Here is a 25,178-nt window from a genome sequence, read left to right on the forward strand (position 1 = left end):
AATACGACACCATACATTTATTTTAAAATGATAAATTAGCAACCCACCATGAAGATATGATTCCTCCAAGAGACTCCAGAACCTCAGATGCAGTCAGGCGCTGCTGAGGATCCAAAACCAGCAACTTTCTTATTAGACAAACTGTATTCTCTGATACTCTGCCATCCCTGTATTGAAAAAGAAAATTGCAGATGTTCATTAAACGCTTCAGCTAAACAGTAGGAGACTGCTACCCCTGGTGTATATATATATATATATATATATATATATATATATATATATATATAAATAAAATATAATCTCTCTATATCCGTGCGGGCCGCATTTTGCGTGGGCACGAGAGTCCATTCATTTGAATGGAGCCCCGTGCCAAGCAGGGGAGAAGTACCTGCACTTCTTTGGAGACCACAGCCCGCATGGGAACCTCGGTTCCCAGTGCGGTTGCAATTTCCAGTGCGGGCGGCTTGCCATTAGAATTAATGGCACCCACCTGCAGGTCCGCATTTTTCTGTGCGGGTAATGCAGCTGCACATATGTGAACCTAACCTTAGCCATGTTACAGGTGGTCCAGACTCCTGGTACATCAAAAGCCATTAAAAAAAAAAAAAAAAAAAAAAAAAAAAAAAGAGAACAGGGAAACCTAACCAGCGGACGTCAGCTGTGACTTATAAAGCAGTCTGCAATAATTTCATAATTTGCCTATTCAATAAGTGGGCTACAAATCTTAAATAAACATTAGCATGAACTTTGAGTTGCACTTGTTACACACCTCAACCAAGAACATATCTTACATCTGCTTACCAAAAAAGGAATTTTGACTTGCCTGCATCTTGAGAGCGCAATACAGGGCACGGCTTGATAAGCCTAGACCCTGGGTTATAGGCTGGTACTTTCAGCTGACTGGACACTGGATTATATATGTATAAACTATTGGGATTTTAGAGCAGGTATTTTTTCCTTTTTCTATAGTTGCAGAAAAGTCCAAGCCAGATATGACACTTTGCATCCATTTCTAGTTGCTATCTCATGCATGCAGAGACTGGTGTTAAAATAGGGTCCTGCTCCGATGCAAGGGAAGCATCGTCACCGAGTTTGGGCTCGTTCACGCATTGTGTTGATTATGAAGAATTAATGCTCATTAAAGCTCCTATAGCATTTATGACAGGTTTGTGTTACGTTTATGAAGCACTGAAGACTCCTTTGAAAAAGTGTTGCTTTTCTAGTGGGACGTACCTAATGGAGAGGTGATAGAGAAGATAGTCTACTTTGAGGTGTGGTTAGGTTGTGGTGTTCTAGCAGACATTTTGTGAATTATCTGAAAGATGGATTATAAATACACTATATAGCCAAAAGTATTGGGACACCCCTCCAAATCATTGGATTCAGGTATTCCAATCACTTCCACAGGTGTATAAAATCAAGCAGCTAGGCATGCAAACTGCTTCTACAAACATTTGTGAAAGAATGAGTCGCTCTCAGGAACTCAGTGAATTCAAGCGTGGTACCGTGATAGGTTGCCACCTGTGCAGTAAGTCCATCTGTGAAATTTCCTTGCTACTAAATGTTCCACGGTCAACTGTTAGTGGTATTATAACAAAGTGGAAGCAACTGGGAACAACAGCAACTCTGTCATTTTACGTGGTCTACCACTTCATGGCTGAGTGGGATCAGCATATGCTGAAGCGCACAGTGCGCAGAAGTTGCAAACTGTCTGCAGAGTCAATAGCTAAAGACCTCCAAACTTCTTGTGGCCTTGAAACTAGAGCAACAGTGTTTACAGTGCTTCATGGAATGGGTTTCCATGGCCCAGCAGCTGGATGCAAGCCTTACATCACCAAGTGCAATGCAAAGCATCGGACTCTAGAGCAGAAGAGACGTGTTCTCTGGAGTGACCAATCACGCTTCTCTTTCTGGCAATCTGATGGACGTGCCTTGGTTTGATGGTTGCCAGGAGAACGGTACTCGCCTGACTTCATTGTGACAAGTGTAAAGTTTGGTGGGGGGGGGGGGGGGATTATGGTGTGGGGTTGTTTTTCAGGGGTTGAGCTTGGCCCCTTAGTTCCAGTGAAGGGAACTCTTAAGGCGTCAGCATACCAAGACATTTTGGATAATTTCATGCTCCCAGCTTTGTGGGAACAGTTTGGGGATGGCCCATTCTTGTTCCAACACGACTGTGCACCAGTGCACAAAGCAAGGTCCACAAAGACATGGATGAGCGAGTTTGGGGTGGAGGAACTTGACTGGCCTGACATCAACCTATTAGAAAACTTTTGGGATGGATTAGAGTGGAGACTGCAAGCCAGGCCTTCTCATCTGACATCAGTGACTGACCTCAAAAATGCACTTCTAGAAGAATGGTCAAACATTCCCATAGACAAACTCCTAAACCTTGATGACAGCCTTCCAAGAAGAGTTGAAGCGGTTATAGCTGCAAAGGGTGGGCCAACTCAATATTGAAACCTACGGACTAAGACTGGGATGCCATTAAAGTTCATGTGCATGTAAAGGCAGGCGTCCCGATACTTTTGGCAATATAGAGTACTTTGATCTTTGACATTTAGCTTGGTCTAGAACAACTTTGATGACACAAAAAGCTTTGCCACTGACAATGCTCAATACCTCTGCTTCTATCTGCCACTGTCAGTACTGCTAGCTGACTTGATGCTGTTGCCCACACACAGAAGCAAGTCGTGTTGACATACAGCTGCTCAATACAATCAGAAAGTGACTGGTGCTGCTCTGTCCTTGTCCTCTATTTCCCAGTGTATTCTGGGATATAAAAACGACTCCGCTGCCTCTAATGCCCAGTTAAAGCTTTATAAATTATTTACCAACATACCATAAATGCTCTAGGTGCGGTTTTAGAACATTACCACTGAAATCAACGGCGGTGGCTGACCAGCATTGATGCCTCATGAAAGACATATGTTGCCTAAATTTTTAACAAAGCATAAAAACTGTACCCCTTCTGTGCGAACAGCACTGTGTTGTGACCATTGTAATATTCATGACAGGCATTGAAGGGCAGTTATGAGGCTTTAAAAAAAAAAAAAAAAAGTCAAACAACATTATGACCTTGCTTGTGTGAACAAGCCCTTTAAATGTTGTATGGGCATTTTGTAACATGAAAATCTGCCTGAGCTTTTGCGGAGGCTCCCTTTCCCCTGGTTTCCACCATTGCCACAGACGAGGGTATTCGCAATACTCACGAACTAGGGTGCAGAAATGGGGTAACCACATCTGAGGAGTAGGCAATAACCTGGGTGGTGACCATCCTATATGGAAGCCCTCATGATAAAAAGGGCCAAAGGAATTGCCTGAGTACCTAATATAAAAGGGTTCAAGGCAAAAGTGGCTGTAAAGTATGTGATCTATGGCGTGATGCAATACCTGGTCATCCACCTGAGACTAGGCTAAGCGGTTGAATTTTAGTGCCAAGTTTGAAAAGTTAACACTGTAAAGTGAAATTGTTTCAAACACAGTCCCAGTTTCCCGATGTGTTAAAAACACATAAATACATACTATTCAGGGATTGGGGGGGGTTACAGTTTCAGTTCAATAAACATGGAAACTGTCTGTCTTACTCATCCTTGTTGTTGGCACCTATATAGGGTCCAGGCTTTGTCCATCACAGTGGGCATACTTCCCAAGGGTTCTCCAGGGTCTGGGTTCCATAGGACTGACCACGGCCCTGGACCTGTACAGCACCCTGTGACCAATGCTGCATCAAGTGCTTAGGTGAGCACCCATGCAGGATCCAGTTCCCGAAGACACAGACTATCCTCATGATGTGGGTCCAGGTATAGCTTCTAAAGTTTTACCAAAAGTTGCACCAATTCAGATGCACTGCTTCTGTGGTGGGATTAGAACGCAGTGAATAGTTGACTGAAGAATCCAAAATTAAAATAAACTAATCTAATCAAGCTAAAAGTTTTTTTTTTCCCCAAAAGGCAGATGTTCATTACTAGCAAAAAACTGAAGACTCACAGGGTGGGTAGGTTATAGGGAGGGACACCTAGGAAACATGTCCTCAAACCCTTTGCCAGTGTCCAATCACTTCCTAAAAGTACCAGCCTATAGCCCAAGGTCAATGAATATGCAGCCCATGTTCTGTACTGTACAATTAGGATAACGTTATTAGCAACGGCATTTGTCTCCAGCTTTTAGAACATAACTGTAGTTCATCAGCACTGCTTTTTTGCTATCTTGCTATCTGAAATTAATGTATTAAGAAGAATCAACCCAAAATGGTCAAGTCCAACAAAAAGTCATATTTTAGTTATAGGTAGAGACCATTAGGCTGAGTCAGCCAATTTCTTCCTCTGTTGAATACTTAAACAGTAATCTCTCTACTGCTGTATCTGGGAGTTTTGGATGTTCCATTTCTATAAAACCAAATTAAAAGTAGAAATAGAACACACAAGGAGAGTTGAACTTGTTCATAATGTGGACAGACCTAGAGGAACCCAAGAGCAGATTATATCACTTTAACAGTGAGAGAGAGATTAATTTAAAAAAAAAAAAAAAAAAAAAAAAAAAAAAGTTGATAACCCAGATATCCTTGTTCATTCAAGGACAAGTGACAGGGTCTATGTACACCCGTCCTCACCACCGCGGTGCTTTTCCTCCACCACCCCTTCCATGGCCGGCAATTCTACTGGGTATGGGGAAGGAATACACTGCTGCTATGGTGCTATGGACCCAAAAATACTGACAACCACTCATGTAGTTTAAAAGACACAAAAAAGGGACCGTAACAGAGCCAAAAACATGCACAAATGCATTCCTCAAAACATACTGAAAACTTCAAAACAAAGCCTTCACACTTTACATTATTTGTTACATTTTGATTGATCTGGACAGTAATCGTGAAACAATAGCAGACTGTGGCTAGTTTCAGTTACAAGTTTAAAATGCAATTCTTCATTTATATAAAATTTCAACTCACTCTGGGATAGAGTATTCTGCTGCCTTAATTTTGCGAAAAAGTTCTTGAGGTATGCTGTCATAGAAGGGAAACTGACCATACAACATGGTAAAAAGGACTACACCCAGAGCCCACATGTCACTTGGCTTTCCTCGATAAGGCCGACCTTTGAGGCAACAGAAACAGCTATTAATTTTGGTCCAGAAGTGAATTCCATAAATTAAAAAAAAAAAAAAAAAAAAAAAAAAAAAAAAACACATTTGGAATAAAAACAGAGATATAAGACAATGCATACACATCAGGTAACGTAATATGTGGCCGTTCTCACAACACTTCTGGATTTGTTTTTACCATGATATATTATGCTACCTCTTATCCACTTTCAATTTGAACGATCAATACCTCACCTCATCTTAAGCAACTCAGCTTTGATACACACCCAAAGCTCTGACTGCCCTGTCCAGGAAAACCCCTGTTCACTAGCTGAACGGTCACATGAATTTGAATGGGCAGTATTATCGATAGAGACATCCATCCATATGATTAGATTACTGCAAAAAATGTACTGTAACAAGTGGTCCAGGAAGTTTCAGGGACTTTGCATGCAGGGAATTTAGCGCTTTAATCCTTTCGCTGCCAGGCTCTGCACTCCCTTTTAAACCCAGCTGGCCGGACCATTTTGCAATTTTTCCATAATTTTTTCCTTAAAAGCTTTCAGAGTTAGTGAAAGACCCCCTAAACCAACCACATACAAAAGTATAGGACCAATGGAATAAATAAATAAATAAAAAAAAAATCCCTATTTATGGACACAAACAGCAAATTTTGCTTCCTTGCATTGTTTGACCTAAACCATACTTTAAATATTCTGATAATTCTACTCCATGCCTACAAGTTCCAGAGTCTAGAGTTCACCTTTAAACCAGTAAGTGAAAATAATCATATTAAGAACAGAATAAGTGTGCCAACCTTCACAGTTATATTATAGAAAATCTAACAAGAGAAAGCAGAACTCATTTTCTTGTCACATCCCACCTATCCCTGTCTGAGCCACAGTCATAAACCACTTTCTATCTCCAACTTTGAATCAGCACAGTGTTTTTGTAACAGGACAAGAAAGAAACAAAATAAATACATTTTAAAAAAGGGAAGAATAATAGAAAAGAATAGAAGAGCAAGACAGCGAAAATATAAAAAGGGCACAAGAGGTGCTTTTACAGTGTTCCTCACCACTAAGTACATCAGGACTGATGTATGCTGGACTTCCTCTCTGATCTTTCAATAGGTCATCTTCACTCACCAAGTGTTTCCCAAGGCAGAAATTAGTGATGGTTATTCTATGAGTTCTGGAAATTGATCAAAACAGAAACATATGAACAAATATATATGTATTCTACTTAAGAATGTTCTTAACACAGAAGTACCTTCTATTGCTTTCAGCCTCCTCCAAATACCCTCTAAAATGGATTACAGCAACAAACAAAAAGGAAGACATCCTCACTTGGTTGCTCTCAAGATGGACAATAAATTATGGACCATGGTATATTTGGTGTGCAGAGAACATTGCGCATGACTGCAACGAACATGAACTGCACATTCTAAACAAGTGGGGGGAGAAGAGAGGAGGAAGAGGACTGGTAGTTTGTGGAGGACATTACATTACAGGGAGGCAGAACACAGTTAGGAAATTATTTAATGAAAAATGCATTGTACGAATGATTTTGGGAGAATATGGTTGCTTAGTAACAAGGCATGCCATGAACAATAGAACAGGAAGGCACAAACTAGTGCATTACCAGCGATTTGTGTAAAATCCAATAAATGCCAAGTGAATACTCACAAAGGCAGAAGAGGAAAGTTTGTTAACCACCTCCCATCCGGCCGTTGTATATAAACGGCCGGACGGTGGCACTGCAGGGTCGGGTGGCAGTTTATAAACCGCACCGCGATTCCAGTGCCCGCTGTGTCCTCTGGACACAGTGAAACACCGATCGTCGGACGGGACCTCTGTACAAGGTCCCGATCATGTGATCACTGATTGGCCAATCAGTGATCACATGCAAAGTAGTAAGCAAGATGTCACGTGTGACATTGCTTACTATGGGTGAAATCTGAATGATCAGAGGTCACATGGTACAAGGCTATTCACAACAGCCTTGTACCATGTGACAAGCTGTGACCAATCACAGCTCACTCAGTAGTTCTCAATGGCTACAAGAATGCAGACGGAGAAGGAGAAATGATTGCTTTTACATCCTATATATAAATCACCCCACACAAGTAGTACAGGTGCTAGGGTGACAGCATGTTATAAAAAAAAAAAAAAACAAATATTAAAAATAAAAAAAAAAGTTTAAAAATAATTTTTTGGTTATAAGCAAATTTGGCTTTTTTTTTTTACTAAAAAGATAAAAGAACGGAATAAATTTTGGCCAAGATTTAGGATGAAATATTATTTATTTGCAAAATTTTATAAGAAAAAACGCTTTTCAAAATTTTTGGACTTTCATTTACATAGCAAAAAAAAAATAAAGCTTTATCTGTCTAAAAGCAAATGGTAAAAAATTCACATGGGTACAGTGTTGCATGACAGTGCAATTGTCATTCAAAGTGTGATAGCGCTGAAAGCTGAAAATTGCCCTGGACAGGAAGGGGGTAAAAGTGTCCGGACAGGAAGTGGTTAAAACACAAGATGTCACAGTGTGGAAACTGCATGTAAACATGCAACCCTGCCAAACGTGTCATCTGCCAGGGTTGCATGTTGACGTGGTTTCCACACTCTGGCATCTTGTTTTTAATGTCCTATCCTCTTTGTGAGTGCTTTACGTGCTTGGGTGTACATTTCATTTTTTAAGTATGTTTATAGTGACAGGTTCTCTTAACTACTAACATTAAGCCCTAGATAATAAAACAGCAGGTGTTGCAATTTTTATGTCACATGGTATTCATTTTTTAAACCTAAATTTTTGGGAGAACAATACACTTCTAGAAAAGATTTAAATGCCGATTAAATAGATACCCAACATGCTTTACAATGATTATTATTATTATACAGGATTTGTATATCGCCAAGTTTGCTCAGCGCTTTAAAACTGCCTACAGCCATCGAACGGTGCCAAACTACTGTACCTAAAAAATCTCCATAAAGCAACACTTTGAAAGCCTTTACAGGTTACCAATTTACAGTTACGGAAGGATGTCTGGTGCTAGAAACACTGCTTTCGCTATGATGTATGCATTCGTTTTTGCCTAATTTTTATACTTTCTCCCTCCCCCCCCAAATCACGTTTCTAGCTAGAGCAGTGACCGGTCCGCTTTACTGAGACATCTGGGGTTTATTACAAGACCAGATCGCTCTTCTGCCCTTAAAAGCATCTGATAAAACTGAAATTGGTTTGAGCAGATGTTTTAACAAGCTAGTAATGGCTTCTTTACATCCTGGTGAAAGCGGAAGAGACACCGCTGGCTTCAGTCCTGGGCTTCCCAGTGGAATGGGAGAGCCTTGGAAGGAGGTGGAAAGTGCTGTATGTAAAAGCGATCAAGTGGTTATTTAGCTGCTCAGATTGCTTTTACACTATTCTGCATCGTCTGCCAAAAAGTTTGATACTAGGATGATGCCTGCAGCTGTAGGCATCATCCCGGTATAACTGATGATAGTTCAGGATGTCACATGACATTGTACAGGTGGGAAGTGGTTAATGTGACATTACAACCTAGGTGAGGACAGCACCTGCCATGGAGGGTCCCGGGCACTAGGTGGGATAGCAGAAGACAGAAAACATGAAGGGTGCTGTGTGTCACTTAGGGGGGTCTGGGAAAGAGATCGGGTGACTTTACAAGTTTCAGAAGTGCTCTAGTTCTGTGTGTAATATCTTAAAATTCATCTTTTGGCTGGTGTAAAGTACCCATAGCCAAAACATTACAATTTTGGATAGATTAGAGTGTCAGATTTTACTGGTATCTGGGGTTCTATTAAGAGATTTCCTTTTACTCCAGTCATATCATTTGATAGAAAGTGAAGGAAACGCTCCAACAGTAACACTAAGTAAAAATGTCCACAGAACAGAAAGTGTGGAAAAACCTGGATTTTTGCATTCACCTCACTCAATTCTTTTCTGCTGGAGGTACACAGACAGTATATCGTATGTACTCTCCAGCGCCTCAGGATATGCACAGCCAAAAAGGGAAGCCAAGGGTACCAGGACAGCGACAACCAAAGGAAATGCTTCAGGGGTGAAGCCCTCCTCAGATGGGGAAATCAGCCACTGGATAGAGAGAAAACAGATGACGCACACACCTAGTGCATTATCCAAGGTTTATTGTAGGAGTGAAAGAATAATAAAGACATCTTCAGACGAAGCATGTATCTAAAAAGCATAGAAAAATGACAAATGGCCACAACGGCGGGCAAGGTGTTCTCACTGTCAGTGCGGTCAAATGTCTGACGCGTTTCGGGGACGAATCCCTTTCCTCAGAGCTGATGACCAGCCTGTATGGAGGTTAAGTAGTAAATAACCAGGGCTAGATGCCTTGGGAGCAAAGCTCCACCTCCTCTACTTGTTATAAGATGAGGGGTTGGAGGGGGTTATTTAAAGTGCAATCTTTTGTAGTTTTTATAAACGCATATACATACATATATACACACATATACAAAGATACATACATGCACTAGGAGACAAAAGCAAATAAAAAAAATTATTAAATACATGAATATAGCACCTGCAAATGTAGATAAAAACATTTTTTAAAATAAAATGTATAAACATAATCGTAGTAGTAACACTGGCAATGATAAAAATAATATTAGTAAACATCATAAAAATAAAAGTAATAAGACTAGTGGATAGTGGATGATTATCAGTTCAAGAGTTATGAGTGTGGCTGTAGACCATATAGATCTATTCAAACGTAAAAGCGCTGAGCAAACTGTCGGCGCTATGTGAGTGCTGTGTAGTGATATTGGACTGTTGGGGGGGGGGGGGGGGGGGGGAAGGGACATTAGAAGACATGAAATGAAGAGAGTGTCTATGGATAAAATGAATGACCTTTAGAAGGACCTCCTAACACTCATAACTCTTGAACTGATAATCATCCACTATCCACTAGTCTTATTACTTTTATTTTTATGATGTTTACTAATATTTTTATCATCATTGTCAGTGTTACTACTAAGATTATGTTTATACATTTTATTTTAAAAAATTTTTTTATTTATCTACATTTGCAGGTGCTATATTCATGTATTTTTAATAATTTTTATTTGCTTTGTCTCCTAGTGCATGTATGTATCTTTGTATATGTGTATATATGTATGTATATGCGTTTATAAAAACTACAAAAGATTGCACTTTAAATAACCCCCTCCAACCCCTCATCTTAGAACAAGTAGAGGAGGTGGAGCTTTGCTCCCAAGGCATCTGGCCCTGGTTATTTACTACTTGACCTCCATACAGGCTGGTCATCAGCTCTGAGGAAAGGGATTCGTCCCTGAAACGCGTCAGCCATTTGACCGCACTGACAGTGAGAACACCTTGCCTGCCGTTGTGGCCATTGTCATTTTTCTATGCTTTTTAGATACATGCTTCGTCTGCGAGTATGTCTTTATTATTCTTTCACTCTTACAATAAACCTTGGATAATGCACTAGGTGTGTGCGTCACCTGTTTTCTCTCTACACAGACAGTATAACCTATAGACTTTACTGCCACCTAGCTAACAAAAATACTGTAGGCCAGTGCAGGATAACTTCCAGCATGCCTAGGTTTGTAGAAAAGCAGTACCAAGCGTTCCTTACTGGAGTACAAAAAAGGGCAGATCTAGGATGCATGCTGGTTGGCCGGCCAGTCACCATCTATGAATCTTTGATAGTGGAATCCCTGCTTGTATCTGTATGCATTGCTGTTATCCATCAGGAGATTTAATGTAAATGTTTGTTTTTTGGTTTTTTTAAGGGTTTTTAAAAGGATCTTATACTATTGGGGTCACTTCCCTCAGAATAGCTCTCACTTGCATGTCACTACAGCCTTACCTGAGGGAGAAGTATTTGCAGATCTGTGTATTACCCAGCTTTGTCTGTATATTTGCTCTAGGTTTTGGAAGGCCGGGATCTCCAGGGAGCAGATTTGCCTAGATGAACGCTGTGTAATTTTCTAGAACACTTGATAATACAGCTTTCATGACCAATAATACAGTTTTTATAACCACTCTAACAAAGTGGGTCATGGTCTTCTGGTAAGCAGCTTTGCAATCACAGCGGTGTTGTGTGCAATTGGCAAGCACTAGAGTTTGGAGTGGACATACATCACTTGCATACAAGCACTTTGCAAATGTTTTATGGATTTCTTTTTGGAGGCTTCAGGGTTTTTTTTTTATTATCTTTTACCTGACATGTTTTGAACTTTATCTTGTACACTGGCACAAAGCTGAGAGGTTGTTTATGTTAAGTTCAATTGTTTGCATACTTTCTGTGCACAATTTTATTTGGATGTTGACATTCAGCACCACACTATTATTGTAATAAACAAATCCTAATTCTCTCTCTCTCATCCAATGAGGAACACAAAAGGGGGAGATTTACTAAAACTGAATCTGGTGCAGCTCTACATTGGTAGCCAATCAGCTTCTAACTTCACCTTGTTCAATTAAGCTTTGACAATAAAACCTGGAAGCCGATTAGTTTCTGTGCAGAGCTGCACCAGGATTTTGCATCATGCAGTTTCAGTAAATAACCCCCACATTCTAACTGAGAGGCGGGTAACAATGCACAAAAAAACATTAACAGGCCCTAAAAAAAAAAATGAACAAAAGAGCTGGGAATTGCCTGCAGTTCAAAGGATCATCTTAAAAAAGGACACTGCATCTGAAGCTAGCATGGGAGGAAGCAGAAATATCAACCTGGTAGAATTTAAGAGAATGTGTTAAATAGAAGACCAGGTGGCAACCTTGAAAATCTGGTAAAATAGTTTCTTGATGGCAAAAAGCACAAGCAGCACAGATTTAGTAGAGTTGTCCTCGATATGAAAAAGACAGAACCTAACCATGAGACATGAGGTTATAGTATGTCTGAGCCATCTACATCTCATAGCATAAACCATATCCAGCCAGTGAATTCTGGTTTCTGAAGCAGAGAGATTCATAGATTTAGACACCGCGACCACCAGTGGCGCGCAGGGGGAATGTTCTGGGAGGACGTCCTTCCAGAACTAGACAACCGCACTGTAGCCGTCTTTCGGCTATAGCACAGTAGGGAAGAGGTTAAAAATGAAACTGTACGCCTAGGTTGATTTCCTCTGGAAATAGACCAACGGTTCTCCAAAGCTCAGTGTCTTCCTGGCACGTTAAACAGCACAGGAGTATAAAGGTGAAGAGCCAGGGTACAGTGTGCAAGTTGCAGCAGCAGTAAAAACACGTCTCTCTCCTAGCAGCACGGACATGCTGCTTTGTATCTCTCTGCACAGCAGAGAGACAAAGCAGAATGTCTTCCAAGTAAAACAGCACACAATGTAACAAAAACACACAGCAACACAGTTAACCTTTTGATTGCCCCAGATGTTAACCCCTTCCTGCCCAGTGTCATTTTGATTAGCACTGATCACTGTATTGGTGTCACTGGGGATGTCAGTGGCAGTTAGTTCCCACCCAATGTCAGAATTCCCGCCGCAGTCCGTAAGAAGTCGCCGATTGCCGCCATTACTAGTATAAACAAAAATTAAAAAATTCCAGTATATATTACACACACACACACAATTTGTAGATGCAATAAACTTTAACGTAAACCATAAAAATAGGGTGTGCAGCGCTATATAAATAAAACACACTGTCTAAAGTATGACGAAATATGACAGAAATGGAAAAATCCCATAAACTGGATGTTAAACAGTCCAAGGTAATATAATATCAGTCCAAAAAGGTATATTCCAGTGATGGAGTATAAACGACTTCAATCCAAATGGGTATATTCCAGCATCCTAACATGAAGGTGTAGAAAAATTGCCCACTCACCGGAAGTGCAATTTAATGTGCACATAGAAATTCCATGAAGCCGGAGGTCCCATGAAGGTATAGCCTGATGATAAAGGTGCCCTCTGGTGGTGGATAGGGTGACGGCTGCCAGAGAAGTTGATCTGGACCAATTTCCCAAATTGTCCTGCCTGGGTGGACTCCTAGAATGCTGGGCTGAGATGTGGAGGCTCAGTGCCAGGTAGTAGAGATGAGAATGCTCATGGTGTAGTATTGTAAAAAGTATTTATTGAGTATATATCATTAAGATAAAACAGTAAACGTACAGGGTTGGAGTACCTATACAGGTATAGTGTAAATGAGCTCTTAAATACACTGACCAGTGAATATAGATGATGGCCACCGGACCTCCTGATCCGGTGGCTTAACGTCAAGGCGTGCAGAGGCTCCTCCTAGACGCGCTTCGTGTAATAACACATCTCCTGTAGGGGTGATGCCATGCATGCCTGACGTCTCCTTACTGCTATTTGTAGCCTAAAATTGCGCCAAAAAGTGTCCTGGCGCCGTTCTTCGGCCTATTGCGCATGCGCGGGTGCCATTTTGTCGGCTATTTGGCCTCGTGCGCATGCGCGGGCGCCATATTACCAGTGATATTGTGAACATCTAAAAATGGTCGGCGCGCGGTACACTGCGAATGCGCGAGAGTTCCGGCGGCCATTTTCTTGGTTTGAAAGCTTGCTGCCGACGTTCAACTGCGCATGCGCGAGCCGAACGATCGCAGCTAAAGCTAAAGAACAGTCTAGGTGGTATCATACTGAGCTGATGGCCATTATGTATCACTCCTAGCAAACGGACAATGCCAGGATCAATATAGTGACGGGTACAAACCCCTAGCAGGTGTACCAATATAAAAATATAAAAGTATAAAAGTATGAAAAAATGCATATAGGAATGTGCATATAAAAAGGGGGAAGCTTATGCCTTAATTAAAAGGTGGTCGCCATTTTATTGGGGATCTGAAATGAACCCGAGCAATTAGCAGGCATAAAGTCTCCCCACACATAAATAAACAGATATGTGAGTGGAAAGACTATATCCTGGTGATGATCAGTAAATATTTAGCATATTGTCTTAAAAAATATATATATCTATATACCCCTAGTAATAATAATAATAATATATTAAATCGATATGGCTATAATACTCAATGGATCATATAAAACCATATAAAAAATCATATGAAAAAAATTATATATATAGCACATAATAGTGAATGGATATTTAAATCCTAAAAAAATATTGAAAAAATCATGTAGACATAATAACTTTAACAAGTATTGTTATGATCGCATGGTTAAATGAATCATGTAGACATCTATCTAGTATGCGTCCCTTTCGCCAAAATTGGGTCGTTACTACATATGTACGTGCAGTGTGTCAGAAAAAAGACCTCTCTCATAGTGCAGGGTATATATGCTATGTCAGATCAGCTATTATCTATATAACAGTTGATGTCCACTTCAACATTATGTCCTAAAGGGACCATGGATTTCATTTCGAAAATCCATTTCGTTTCTAGACGTGAGACTTGTTTTGATTTATTAGTGCCACGCCAGTGATGTTGTGCAATATCAATCCCCATAAATTTAAGGGAAGAGGGATCTTTATGATGAAATTCCTTATAATGTTTTGAAAGTGAGTGCTCACGGAACCCTCTTTTAATATTGTATACATGGTCGTGGAACCGGTCACGTAGTCTTCTGGTCGTCCTGCCAATATACTGTTTCCGACAAGGACATTCCAGAAGATAAACCGCGTGCCGGGTGTTACAAGAAATAAAGTTGGAGATGGTGTAACTTTTGCCTGTTGTAGTCGAGGTGAAGGATTCGATTTTCTTTTTTGACATTCTGCTGTGTTGACAGATCTGACACTTTTTCTGCACGGAAAAAAGCCTTTTAGATTACTAAATAGGCTCGGACGAGGTGGGGGGTCAGTTATGTTAGGTGCAATCGTATTGCGTAAAGGCGGTACTCTCCTGAAAACCACTTCTGGATTGGTAGGTAAAACCCCAGCAAGGATAGGATCCGCTCTGAGTACCTCCCAATTTTTCTTCATTATATTGCGTATAGTTTTATGTTGAATGGAATATGGAGTAATGAACGGGCAGAACAGACTCTTTTTCAAGGTAGGTGGTCCTGAGAGCATGTGCTGTCTGTTCATACGGGCAACATTATCAATCTCTGCATCTAAAGTGTCTGCCGTATAGCCCTTATCCAGAAACCTCTGTCTTAAAATTTGTGCTTTGTTTTGATAAGTATCAATTTCAGTGCAGTTACGCCTGATTCTCATGAATTGGCTCCTAGGTATACCCGCCAGCCAACGTGGATGGTGGCAGCTGTCAGTAGGGATGTATCCATTCCTATCCGATGGTTTAAAGTACGCTTCAGTGATGCAGTAACCTCCCTTGTTGATAATGGAGATGTCTAAGAAATTAACTCTGTCTGTACTGTATTCGTAAGTGAGATGGATATTTAAATTATTGTTATTCATCGTGCCAAAGAAATTTACCAGGGCAGTTTCTTCTCCCTGCCATAATAGGAGAATATCGTCTATATACCTCTTATAGAAGAGCAGTTCTGGCCATTCCATGGAATAGATGTTATCTTCCTCCCACCTGGCCATAAACAGGTTGGCCAGGCTGGGGGCAAACTTGGCCCCCATTGCAACGCCTCTGGTTTGTAGATAAAAAGTATTGTTAAACCAGAGGTAGTTATTACTCATTGCAAAATTTAATAGGTCAAGAATGAATGTTTTCTGGGTTATAGAGATATTCTCTGCTAGACCCAGGTAGTAATCTGCTGCCATCATACCATCATTATGATTGATGTTACTATATAACGAAGTTACGTCAGCAGTAACAAGGAAAGTTGTAAGATCGGGGTCCCAATTGAGCGTACTTATTTCATTTAATATCTGTTTGGTGTCTTTGATGTAAGATGGGGTGGATGTAACCAGAGGTTGTAAAAAGTAGTCGATGTACTCACCAACTTTAGAACATAGCGAGCCAATTCCGCTGATTATTGGTCTACCTGGGGGATGTATGGGGTCTTTGTGTACTTTAGGGAGGTAGTAAAAAACTGGAAGTCTTGGTGCCTTAGGGCATAAATAATCTCTTTCTTTTTTATTAATGACATGATGGTCGAACCCCAGTTTAATAAGGCTCTTCAGAGACTTCTTGTATGCGATGAGCGGATTTTTTGGGAGTATGGTATAGGTGTCCTTGTCGCCAAGGATTTTTAAGGCCTCAGTGATATAGTCTGTTTTCTTCAAAACCACTACGCCTCCCCCTTTGTCTGCGGGCCGAATAACAAGATCTTTGTTATTTAGTAGAGATTTGAGGCCTATATCAAGATCCTTAGGGTTGCGTGGTTGTTTTATTCTAATCGCTTCAACATCCTTGATAACTAGTTCCCTGAAAATATTGATATATGATTGTTTGTATGGTGGGGGGTTAAATAGAGATGCGTTTCTGAGATTGGTATGATGGGAGTTATTAGTTGAATTACTGGATCCTATGGGATTACTCATAAAGTGTCTTTTGATTGACAATTTCCTTGTGAACTTGTGAATGTCCACATAGGTTTGAAACTTATTAAGTTTCGATTTGGGTGCGTACTTTAAGCCTTTGTCTAAAACCTTAAGTTCCTGTGTTGTTAAAACAGTACCACTTAGGTTGTATATGCCCTTACCTGTTATGTTCTCCTTTTCTTTGGGTCTGTTAACCCTCTTTCCTCCTCTACATCCTCTGTACTTGCACTTCTTTTTCTTGTGCATCCCCCTCCTAAAAAATGTGGACGTGGTTGTGAATCTGTATTATAATTGTTATTTTGATGGTTGTGGTTATTTGGGCCATTCTGATGATGATTATGGTCTTTATTATAGTTATAATTCCCATGATTATGAGTATTGGAATAAGTTACTCTTCTCTGTGGGGAGTGATAAGATTGTCCATTATGATGGGAGTTAGGATGTCGAGGGCCTTGGGTTTTCCTAGGTGTACTGTGGTAGTAATTTTGATTCCTAGGCGTGCTATGGTAGTAATTTTGATTTCCTGGTTGTCTGTATTGTTGTTGATGGGAAAATTTATTGTTATTATGATTATGTTGTTGTTGGTGAGGAGAATTGTAATTGTGGCGTGGTTTCTTAGACTGAACTGGGTGCCATATAAAAAAGAAAGATTATTTATGCCCTAAGGCACCAAGACTTCCAGTTTTTTACTACCTCCCTAAAGTACACAAAGACCCCATGCATCCCCCAGGTAGACCAATAATCAGCGGAATTGGCTCGCTATGTTCTAAAGTTGGTGAGTACATCGACTACTTTTTACAACCTCTGGTTACATCCACCCCATCTTACATCAAAGACACCAAACAGATATTAAATGAAATAAGTACGCTCAATTGGGACCCCGATCTTACAACTTTCCTTGTTACTGCTGACGTAACTTCGTTATATAGTAACATCAATCATAATGATGGTATGATGGCAGCAGATTACTACCTGGGTCTAGCAGAGAATATCTCTATAACCCAGAAAACATTCATTCTTGACCTATTAAATTTTGCAATGAGTAATAACTACCTCTGGTTTAACAATACTTTTTATCTACAAACCAGAGGCGTTGCAATGGGGGCCAAGTTTGCCCCCAGCCTGGCCAACCTGTTTATGGCCAGGTGGGAGGAAGATAACATCTATTCCATGGAATGGCCAGAACTGCTCTTCTATAAGAGGTATATAGACGATATTCTCCTATTATGGCAGGGAGAAGAAACTGCCCTGGTAAATTTCTTTGGCACGATGAATAACAATAATTTAAATATCCATCTCACTTACGAATACAGTACAGACAGAGTTAATTTCTTAGACATCTCCATTATCAACAAGGGAGGTTACTGCATCACTGAAGCGTACTTTAAACCATCGGATAGGAATGGATACATCCCTACTGACAGCGGCCACCATCCACGTTGGCTGGCGGGTATACCTAGGAGCCAATTCATGAGAATCAGGCGTAACTGCACTGAAATTGATACTTATCAAAACAAAGCACAAATTTTAAGACAGAGGTTTCTGGATAAGGGCTATACGGCAGACACTTTAGATGCAGAGATTGATAATGTTGCCCGTATGAACAGACAGCACATGCTCTCAGGACCACCTACCTTGAAAAAGAGTCTGTTCTGCCCGTTCATTACTCCATATTCCATTCAACATAAAACTATACGCAATATAATGAAGAAAAATTGGGAGGTACTCAGAGCGGATCCTATCCTTGCTGGGGTTTTACCTACCAATCCAGAAGTGGTTTTCAGGAGAGTACCGCCTTTACGCAATACGATTGCACCTAACATAACTGACCCCCCACCTCGTCCGAGCCTATTTAGTAATCTAAAAGGCTTTTTTCCGTGCAGAAAAAGTGTCAGATCTGTCAACACAGCAGAATGTCAAAAAAGAAAATCGAATCCTTCACCTCGACTACAACAGGCAAAAGTTACACCATCTCCAACTTTATTTCTTGTAACACCCGGCACGCGGTTTATCTTCTGGAATGTCCTTGTCGGAAACAGTATATTGGCAGGACGACCAGAAGACTACGTGACCGGTTCCACGACCATGTATACAATATTAAAAGAGGGTTCCGTGAGCACTCACTTTCAAAACATTATAAGGAATTTCATCATAAAGATCCCTCTTCCCTTAAATTTATGGGGATTGATATTGCACAACATCACTGGCGTGGCACTAATAAATCAAAACAAGTCTCACGTCTAGAAACGAAATGGATTTTCGAAATGAAATCCATGGTCCCTTTAGGACATAATGTTGAAGTGGACATCAACTGTTATATAGATAATAGCTGATCTGACATAGCATATATACCCTGCACTATGAGAGAGGTCTTTTTTCTGACACACTGCACGTACATATGTAGTAACGACCCAATTTTGGCGAAAGGGACGCATACTAGATAGATGTCTACATGATTCATTTAACCATGCGATCATAACAATACTTGTTAAAGTTATTATGTCTACATGATTTTTTCAATATTTTTTAGGATTTAAATATCCATTCACTATTATGTGCTATATATATAATTTTTTTCATATGATTTTTTATATGGTTTTATATGATCCATTGAGTATTATAGCCATATCGATTTAATATATTATTATTATTACTAGGGGTATATAGATATATATATTTTTTAAGACAATATGCTAAATATTTACTGATCATCACCAGGATATAGTCTTTCCACTCACATATCTGTTTATTTATGTGTGGGGAGACTTTATGCCTGCTAATTGCTCGGGTTCATTTCAGATCCCCAATAAAATGGCGACCACCTTTTAATTAAGGCATAAGCTTCCCCCTTTTTATATGCACATTCCTATATGCATTTTTTCATACTTTTATACTTTTATATTGGTACACCTGCTAGGGGTTTGTACCCGTCACTATATTGATCCTGGCATTGTCCGTTTGCTAGGAGTGATACATACTGGCCATCAGCTCAGTATGATACCACCTAGACTGTTCTTTAGCTTTAGCTGCGATCGTTCGGCTCGCGCATGCGCAGTTGAACGTCGGCAGCAAGCTTTCAAACCAAGAAAATGGCCGCCGGAACTCTCGCGCATGCGCAGTGTACCGCGCGCCGACCATTTTTAGATGTTCACAATATCACTGGTAATATGGCGCCCGCGCATGCGCACGAGGCCAAATAGCCGACAAAATGGCACCCGCGCATGCGCAATAGGCCGAAAACCGGCAGAACGGCGCCAGGACACTTTTTGGCGCAATTTTAGGCTACAAATAGCAGTAAGGAGACGTCAGGCATGCATGGCATCACCCCTACAGGAGACGTGTTATTACACGAAGCGCGTCTAGGAGGAGCCTCTGCACGCCTTGACGTTAAGCCACCGGATCAGGAGGTCCGGTGGCCATCATCTATATTCACTGGTCAGTGTATTTAAGAGCTCATTTACACTATACCTGTATAGGTACTCCAACCCTGTACGTTTACTGTTTTATCTTAATGATATATACTCAATAAATACTTTTTACAATACTACACCATGAGCATTCTCATCTCTACTACCTGGCACTGAGCCTCCACATCTCAGCCCAGCATTCTAGGAGTCCACCCAGGCAGGACAATTTGGGAAATTGGTCCAGATCAACTTCTCTGGCAGCCGTCACCCTATCCACCACCAGAGGGCACCTTTATCATCAGGCTATACCTTCATGGGACCTCCGGCTTCATGGAATTTCTATGTGCACATTAAATTGCACTTCCGGTGAGTGGGCAATTTTTCTACACCTTCATGTTAGGATGCTGGAATATACCCATTTGGATTGAAGTCGTTTATACTCCATCACTGGAATATACCTTTTTGGACTGATATTATATTACCTTGGACTGTTTAACATCCAGTTTATGGGATTTTTCCATTTCTGTCATATTTCGTCATACTTTAGACAGTGTGTTTTATTTATATAGCGCTGCACACCCTATTTTTATGTCATATTCTTAGAAAGGCTTTGTGGTTCCTTTTTGTGCATCAGCAGCTTTTTATTGGTGCGCTCGCTAAACTCACACATTTAACGTAAACCAATATACAATTATTGGGATTTTTTTTCAGCAAAGACATGTAGCAGAATATAGGTGGTCTTAAATTTAAGAAATAAGATTTAAAAAAAAATATAATTTTTTTATTGGATATAACAAAAAAAGTCAAAAAAATTTCTCAAAATTGTCTTTTTTTAAACAAAAGAAGCAGAGGTGATCAAATACCACCGAAAGAAAAGCTCTATTTGTGGGAAAAAGACAAATTTCATTTATGTACAGCGTTGCATGACTGCGCAATTGTCAGTTAAAGTAACGCAGTGCCATATCGAAAAAAAAAGGACTGGTCAGGAAGAGGGGTGAATCCTCGAGGGCAAGTGGTTAACGCAGCAAAGCTGAAGAAAAATATTTTCACTTTACAAAAGACACAAGCTAAAAACTGATGCATGATGGTAGCAGGAGGATTATCTTGGGCTGGCCTACAGCTTTTGTGTTCACCTCCTGTAGGCAACAATATAGCCCGAATTTTAAAAACCTGTGTCCCTCAATAGGCAAGGAAAATCTAATAGAACCCCAGATAGCCATAAAACTTGTCAGGGATTCCAACTCTTCTCCACTATCTATAAGTCAGCTTGAGTCTAGGCTGACTGATCCATCAGTATGGATTGTCTTTATATTTTATAGTGAAAGCGAAGAATAACTCTTTCAACACTGACAGTTTTTAATCCTCATGCTGCTTGCATTAATACATAGATAGAAAAGTATATCATAGTTAGTTTTAAACTCCCCCAGCAGTCTTTGGGAGTGGAAGATAGGTTTTCTCAGCAAAGCACAGCCTCCTGCCTGCATACCCGAGATAAGGGCAAAAAGGATTCCAGCAAATAAATGCTATATGAATCATTTCATTGATAGATGGGTGAATTTGCTTTGAATATGCAGAATGAATAAATAGCGTTTTTGGTTTGTGGTGTTCAGATGCAGAGTAGTTCCGTTTTAACCACTTGCCGACCTGCAGATAGCCGAATGACGGCTACACTGTGGCTGGCCAGTTGTGGTAGGACGTCATATGACGTCCTCCCAGAACGGACCCCCGGGGGCTCGCACCCAGCAATCTCAGTGATTGCCATGTCCTACGGATACAGCTGATCACCTGATGTGGTAAAAAGGGCAATCCAAGCTGCCTTTTACCACGTGATCAGCCGTCACAGCATGAGGAAGGTACTGCCGATAACCGGCAATTGTCAGAGGACGGATCAGCACCGATCATCAGGGCACTGATAATCAGTGCCCTGATGAAGAAAGCCCAGCAGTGTCACCCACCAGTGCCGCCCATCTGTGCCCAGCAGTGCCGCCCATCAGTGCCCATCATTGTTGCATATCAGTGCCAGCTCATCAGTGTTGCCTATCTGTGCACATCAGTGTAGGAGAAAAAATTACCTGTTTGCAACATTTTATAATAGAAAGAAACTTTTTTTCCTTTCCTTTCAAAATTTTTAGCGCAAAGAAATAACACCCAGTGGTGAGTAAATACTACCAAAAGAAAGCTCTATTTGTGTGAAACAAAAATGATAAAAATTTCATATGGGTGCAGTGTTGCATGACCACGCAATTGTCAAAGTGCGACAGCACTGAAAGCTGAAAATTGGCCTGGGCAGGAAGAGGATATAAGTGACTGGTAGGCAAGTGGTTAATGTCTTAAAAAAGTGGTTTTGCCGAAATATTCTGTATTTTTGTTATAGTCACCCTGCCAAGAGGCATTACTGCAGATAAATCTTAATATTGTCTTAAATCCAGGCAATTAAAATGGTCATATTAGTTGTTTGGCAAGTTACATGATCTACATCTCAAAAAGTGAAGATCCTTCAAAATCTTGAATCTTATTGAAATCACTTTAAAATTATTAAATGTTAGGCAGTCATCTGGCATTGTATGCAAACCACTGATGCAAATGTCCTAATCCTATGCTAGACTGAGGTCTCCTTGTGTACATGTTGTAAAGTCAGCAGTGGGTGCACATATTGCTACCTGTGAAAAATGTAAAAAGGCTTCACATTTAAATATATCATGACCTGATATTCTCCTGTTTCAAGCGCTAGCAACTATAAAGCACAGTCCTATACTAGCTGGATCTGCCTCACCTACCTGGAAGAAACAATGTACTAATTTTGGGTTTATGGTCACCTTTAAACCCACCTAAAGTGACTGAAGGGAAGCTTTTGGGGTTACAACCTAATCCAAAAATAACTAAAGCTGTGCAATTAAGGTTGCTGGATAGATTACAGTGCTTGTTTAAAAATTCTTCAGAATAGGTTTTAGAAAGGTTTTTTGTGGGTTTTAGGTATATGAAAAGCCAGTTGACTTTTAATTTTGTTAAATGTACATTTAGTAAATCATTGTGTACACATGCGTGGGAGATATACTGTACATGGTTGTTATAGACATACATTGGAAGCACTATTATCCAGACGGAACAGGCTGTACTCTTGGAGATGAATCATCCTGATTAAGCCAATAGTTTCGCACATAAGCCCACGCAACTCTATGGGGAACACACAGCAGCACAGCAGTGCAATAAACAGCTCTCATTTCACTGCTTTTCAATTGTATAAAAACACAACTGGAAAACAATAGTCATACATCTAAAAAGGGGGGATATGCAGGAGGGGAAAAAAAAAAAAAACCCTATCCCTGCATTGTTACATCACAAAAGCAAATATGCATATGATGTTACTGTAAGAACCTGCATCACTTAAAAGTGGATGCAATGTCAATGATATACTTATATACTTAAAATAAATAGTCATGTTTGCACAGAAATCTGGAACGGCTTGGTAAAAATTAAAAGACAAGGACCATAAAAGGACAAGGACCTCAGAGCTTTACATGCATGTGGGGTCCCAGTACAGAGATCCAAGATAGCTCCTTCTACAGTCACTACTACAAAAACACAAAAAACAAAACACACACTTTTTCAAACTCTATAGCAATGAATGCAGAATTCATAAAAATAAAAAAAACTTACATTGACACAAATCTTTGTTAAATTTGGGCAGGCCGTACTAACTCCAGCATATGGCCATCTGTCCTGCTAGACTGGACAACACCTAACACTACCCTTTCAGCATTATCTTCTGGTTTATAAACTGTGCAAGATGTCATGAAATTGTATTAAATAATGGTCCAGTTTGCATATATAGTATATGGATTGAGGAATGGCAGAACTGAAGCCATTTAACTTCAACATTATGCATGTTAAAATGTTTACAAATTTTACTATGGGAAACATTTCTTAACCTGGCTGGTTGATCTCTTACCTCTTGTTCAGCACCATATTACCCAGCTTCAAGTCTCTATGTACAATATTTTTCTATAAAAAATAGAAAAGGAAAAATTCTATTACAGTGGTGCAATAGTACTGACCATCAAAATGTTTGCGATACGTCCTGTACAGTTCTTTGAAATAATTATTAGTACATTCTAATGTAAGAGGTAACATCTTGTCCTTGAAAGTGTACCTTGTAAGTTAATACTATGTGCATGTCTGTTACAATGACTGCAATCAAATGTCAATTCCTTTTTTTTTTTTTTTTTTTAAAAACAGTATTCGATAAAGTTCATGGTTGTGAACATGGTAATAATGTAAGGGCATGTATGCCAAGCTCCCAGTATGTATTCTATCCTGCTCTGACTGGGACTACACACACCTCTGCCACTTTTACAGCTTTAAAAGACATTAAAGTGAATGAAAAAGGCCTTTATATGACAACCATTAGAGAAATACCTTGTGCAGGGCTTCTACTACTCGGACAACATCATAGAAGATAACTACTGTTTCCCGTTCTCCCAGTCTCTTCTCTTTGATGACATAATGTTGTAAATTGATTAGGTCTGCAGTCTTATCACTGAAATCATGGGCACAAAGACAATCCAGCACCAGACATATCCGTTTACGCATCTTCCTCACTAGCTTGTTGGCATCCAGATCTTCTGAAATTTCACATGTCCGGTCCTAGGAATATGAAAATCAAGGCTATATAGCAAGAACGTTTTAACATGAAGTAAATCAAAACAAAAAAGTGAAAACTATGGTTTTCATGGAGACAAACAAGCAAATCATTTCTTAAAATTAGTTTTAAATGCAGGTTATAACATCACAACAGCGCATTTTGTATACATTGTCACACATGCAAACTGCAGCTGCAACCGTATACATGTCATGTTGCATTCCAATTACAGTGCCTTGAAAAAGTATTCATACCCCTTGAAAAAAAATGTTCCACATTGTTACAACCAAAACCATAAATGTATTTCATTAGGATTTTATGTGATAGACTGGACACAAAGTAGCACATAATTGTGAAGTGGAAGGAAAATGATAAAATGGTTTTCAAAATTTTTTTACAAATAAATATCTGAAAAGTGTGACGTGCTTTTGTATTCAGCCCCCTTTACTCTGATATCCCTAACTAAAATCTAGGGGAACCAATTGCATTCAGAAGTTACCTAATTAGTAAATAGAGTCCACATGAGTAATTTAATCTCAGTATAAATACAACTGTTCAGTTAAGCCCTTAGAGGTTTGTTAGAGAACATCAGTGAACAAACAGCATCATGAAGGCCAAGGAACACACCAGATAGGTCAGGGATAAAGTTGTGGAGAAGT

The 25,178-nt window shown here is 39.9% G+C and overlaps 1 protein-coding gene across 1 annotated transcript in view; it reads right to left on the reverse strand.

The window, feature by feature from the left end:
* The window catches only part of STK40 (serine/threonine kinase 40), a 68,291-nt gene that overhangs the window by 11,618 nt on the left and 31,495 nt on the right, over positions 1–25,178 (reverse strand). Inside the window, exons 5-9 of the mRNA XM_089678977.1 lie at positions 24,297–24,524; positions 23,830–23,882; positions 6,158–6,273; positions 4,949–5,093; positions 48–167 (exon numbers count right to left, since the gene is read on the reverse strand). Of these exons, the coding sequence (XP_089535103.1) occupies positions 48–167; positions 4,949–5,093; positions 6,158–6,273; positions 23,830–23,882; positions 24,297–24,524 (662 nt within the window). The remainder of the gene's footprint in view (positions 1–47; positions 168–4,948; positions 5,094–6,157; positions 6,274–23,829; positions 23,883–24,296; positions 24,525–25,178) is intronic.

The sequence above is a fragment of the Staurois parvus genome, unplaced genomic scaffold (assembly GCF_062004578.1).
Source record: "Staurois parvus isolate SC_StPar_1 unplaced genomic scaffold, SC_StPar_1.0 ptg000214l, whole genome shotgun sequence".
Taxonomy (NCBI): domain Eukaryota; kingdom Metazoa; phylum Chordata; class Amphibia; order Anura; family Ranidae; genus Staurois; species Staurois parvus.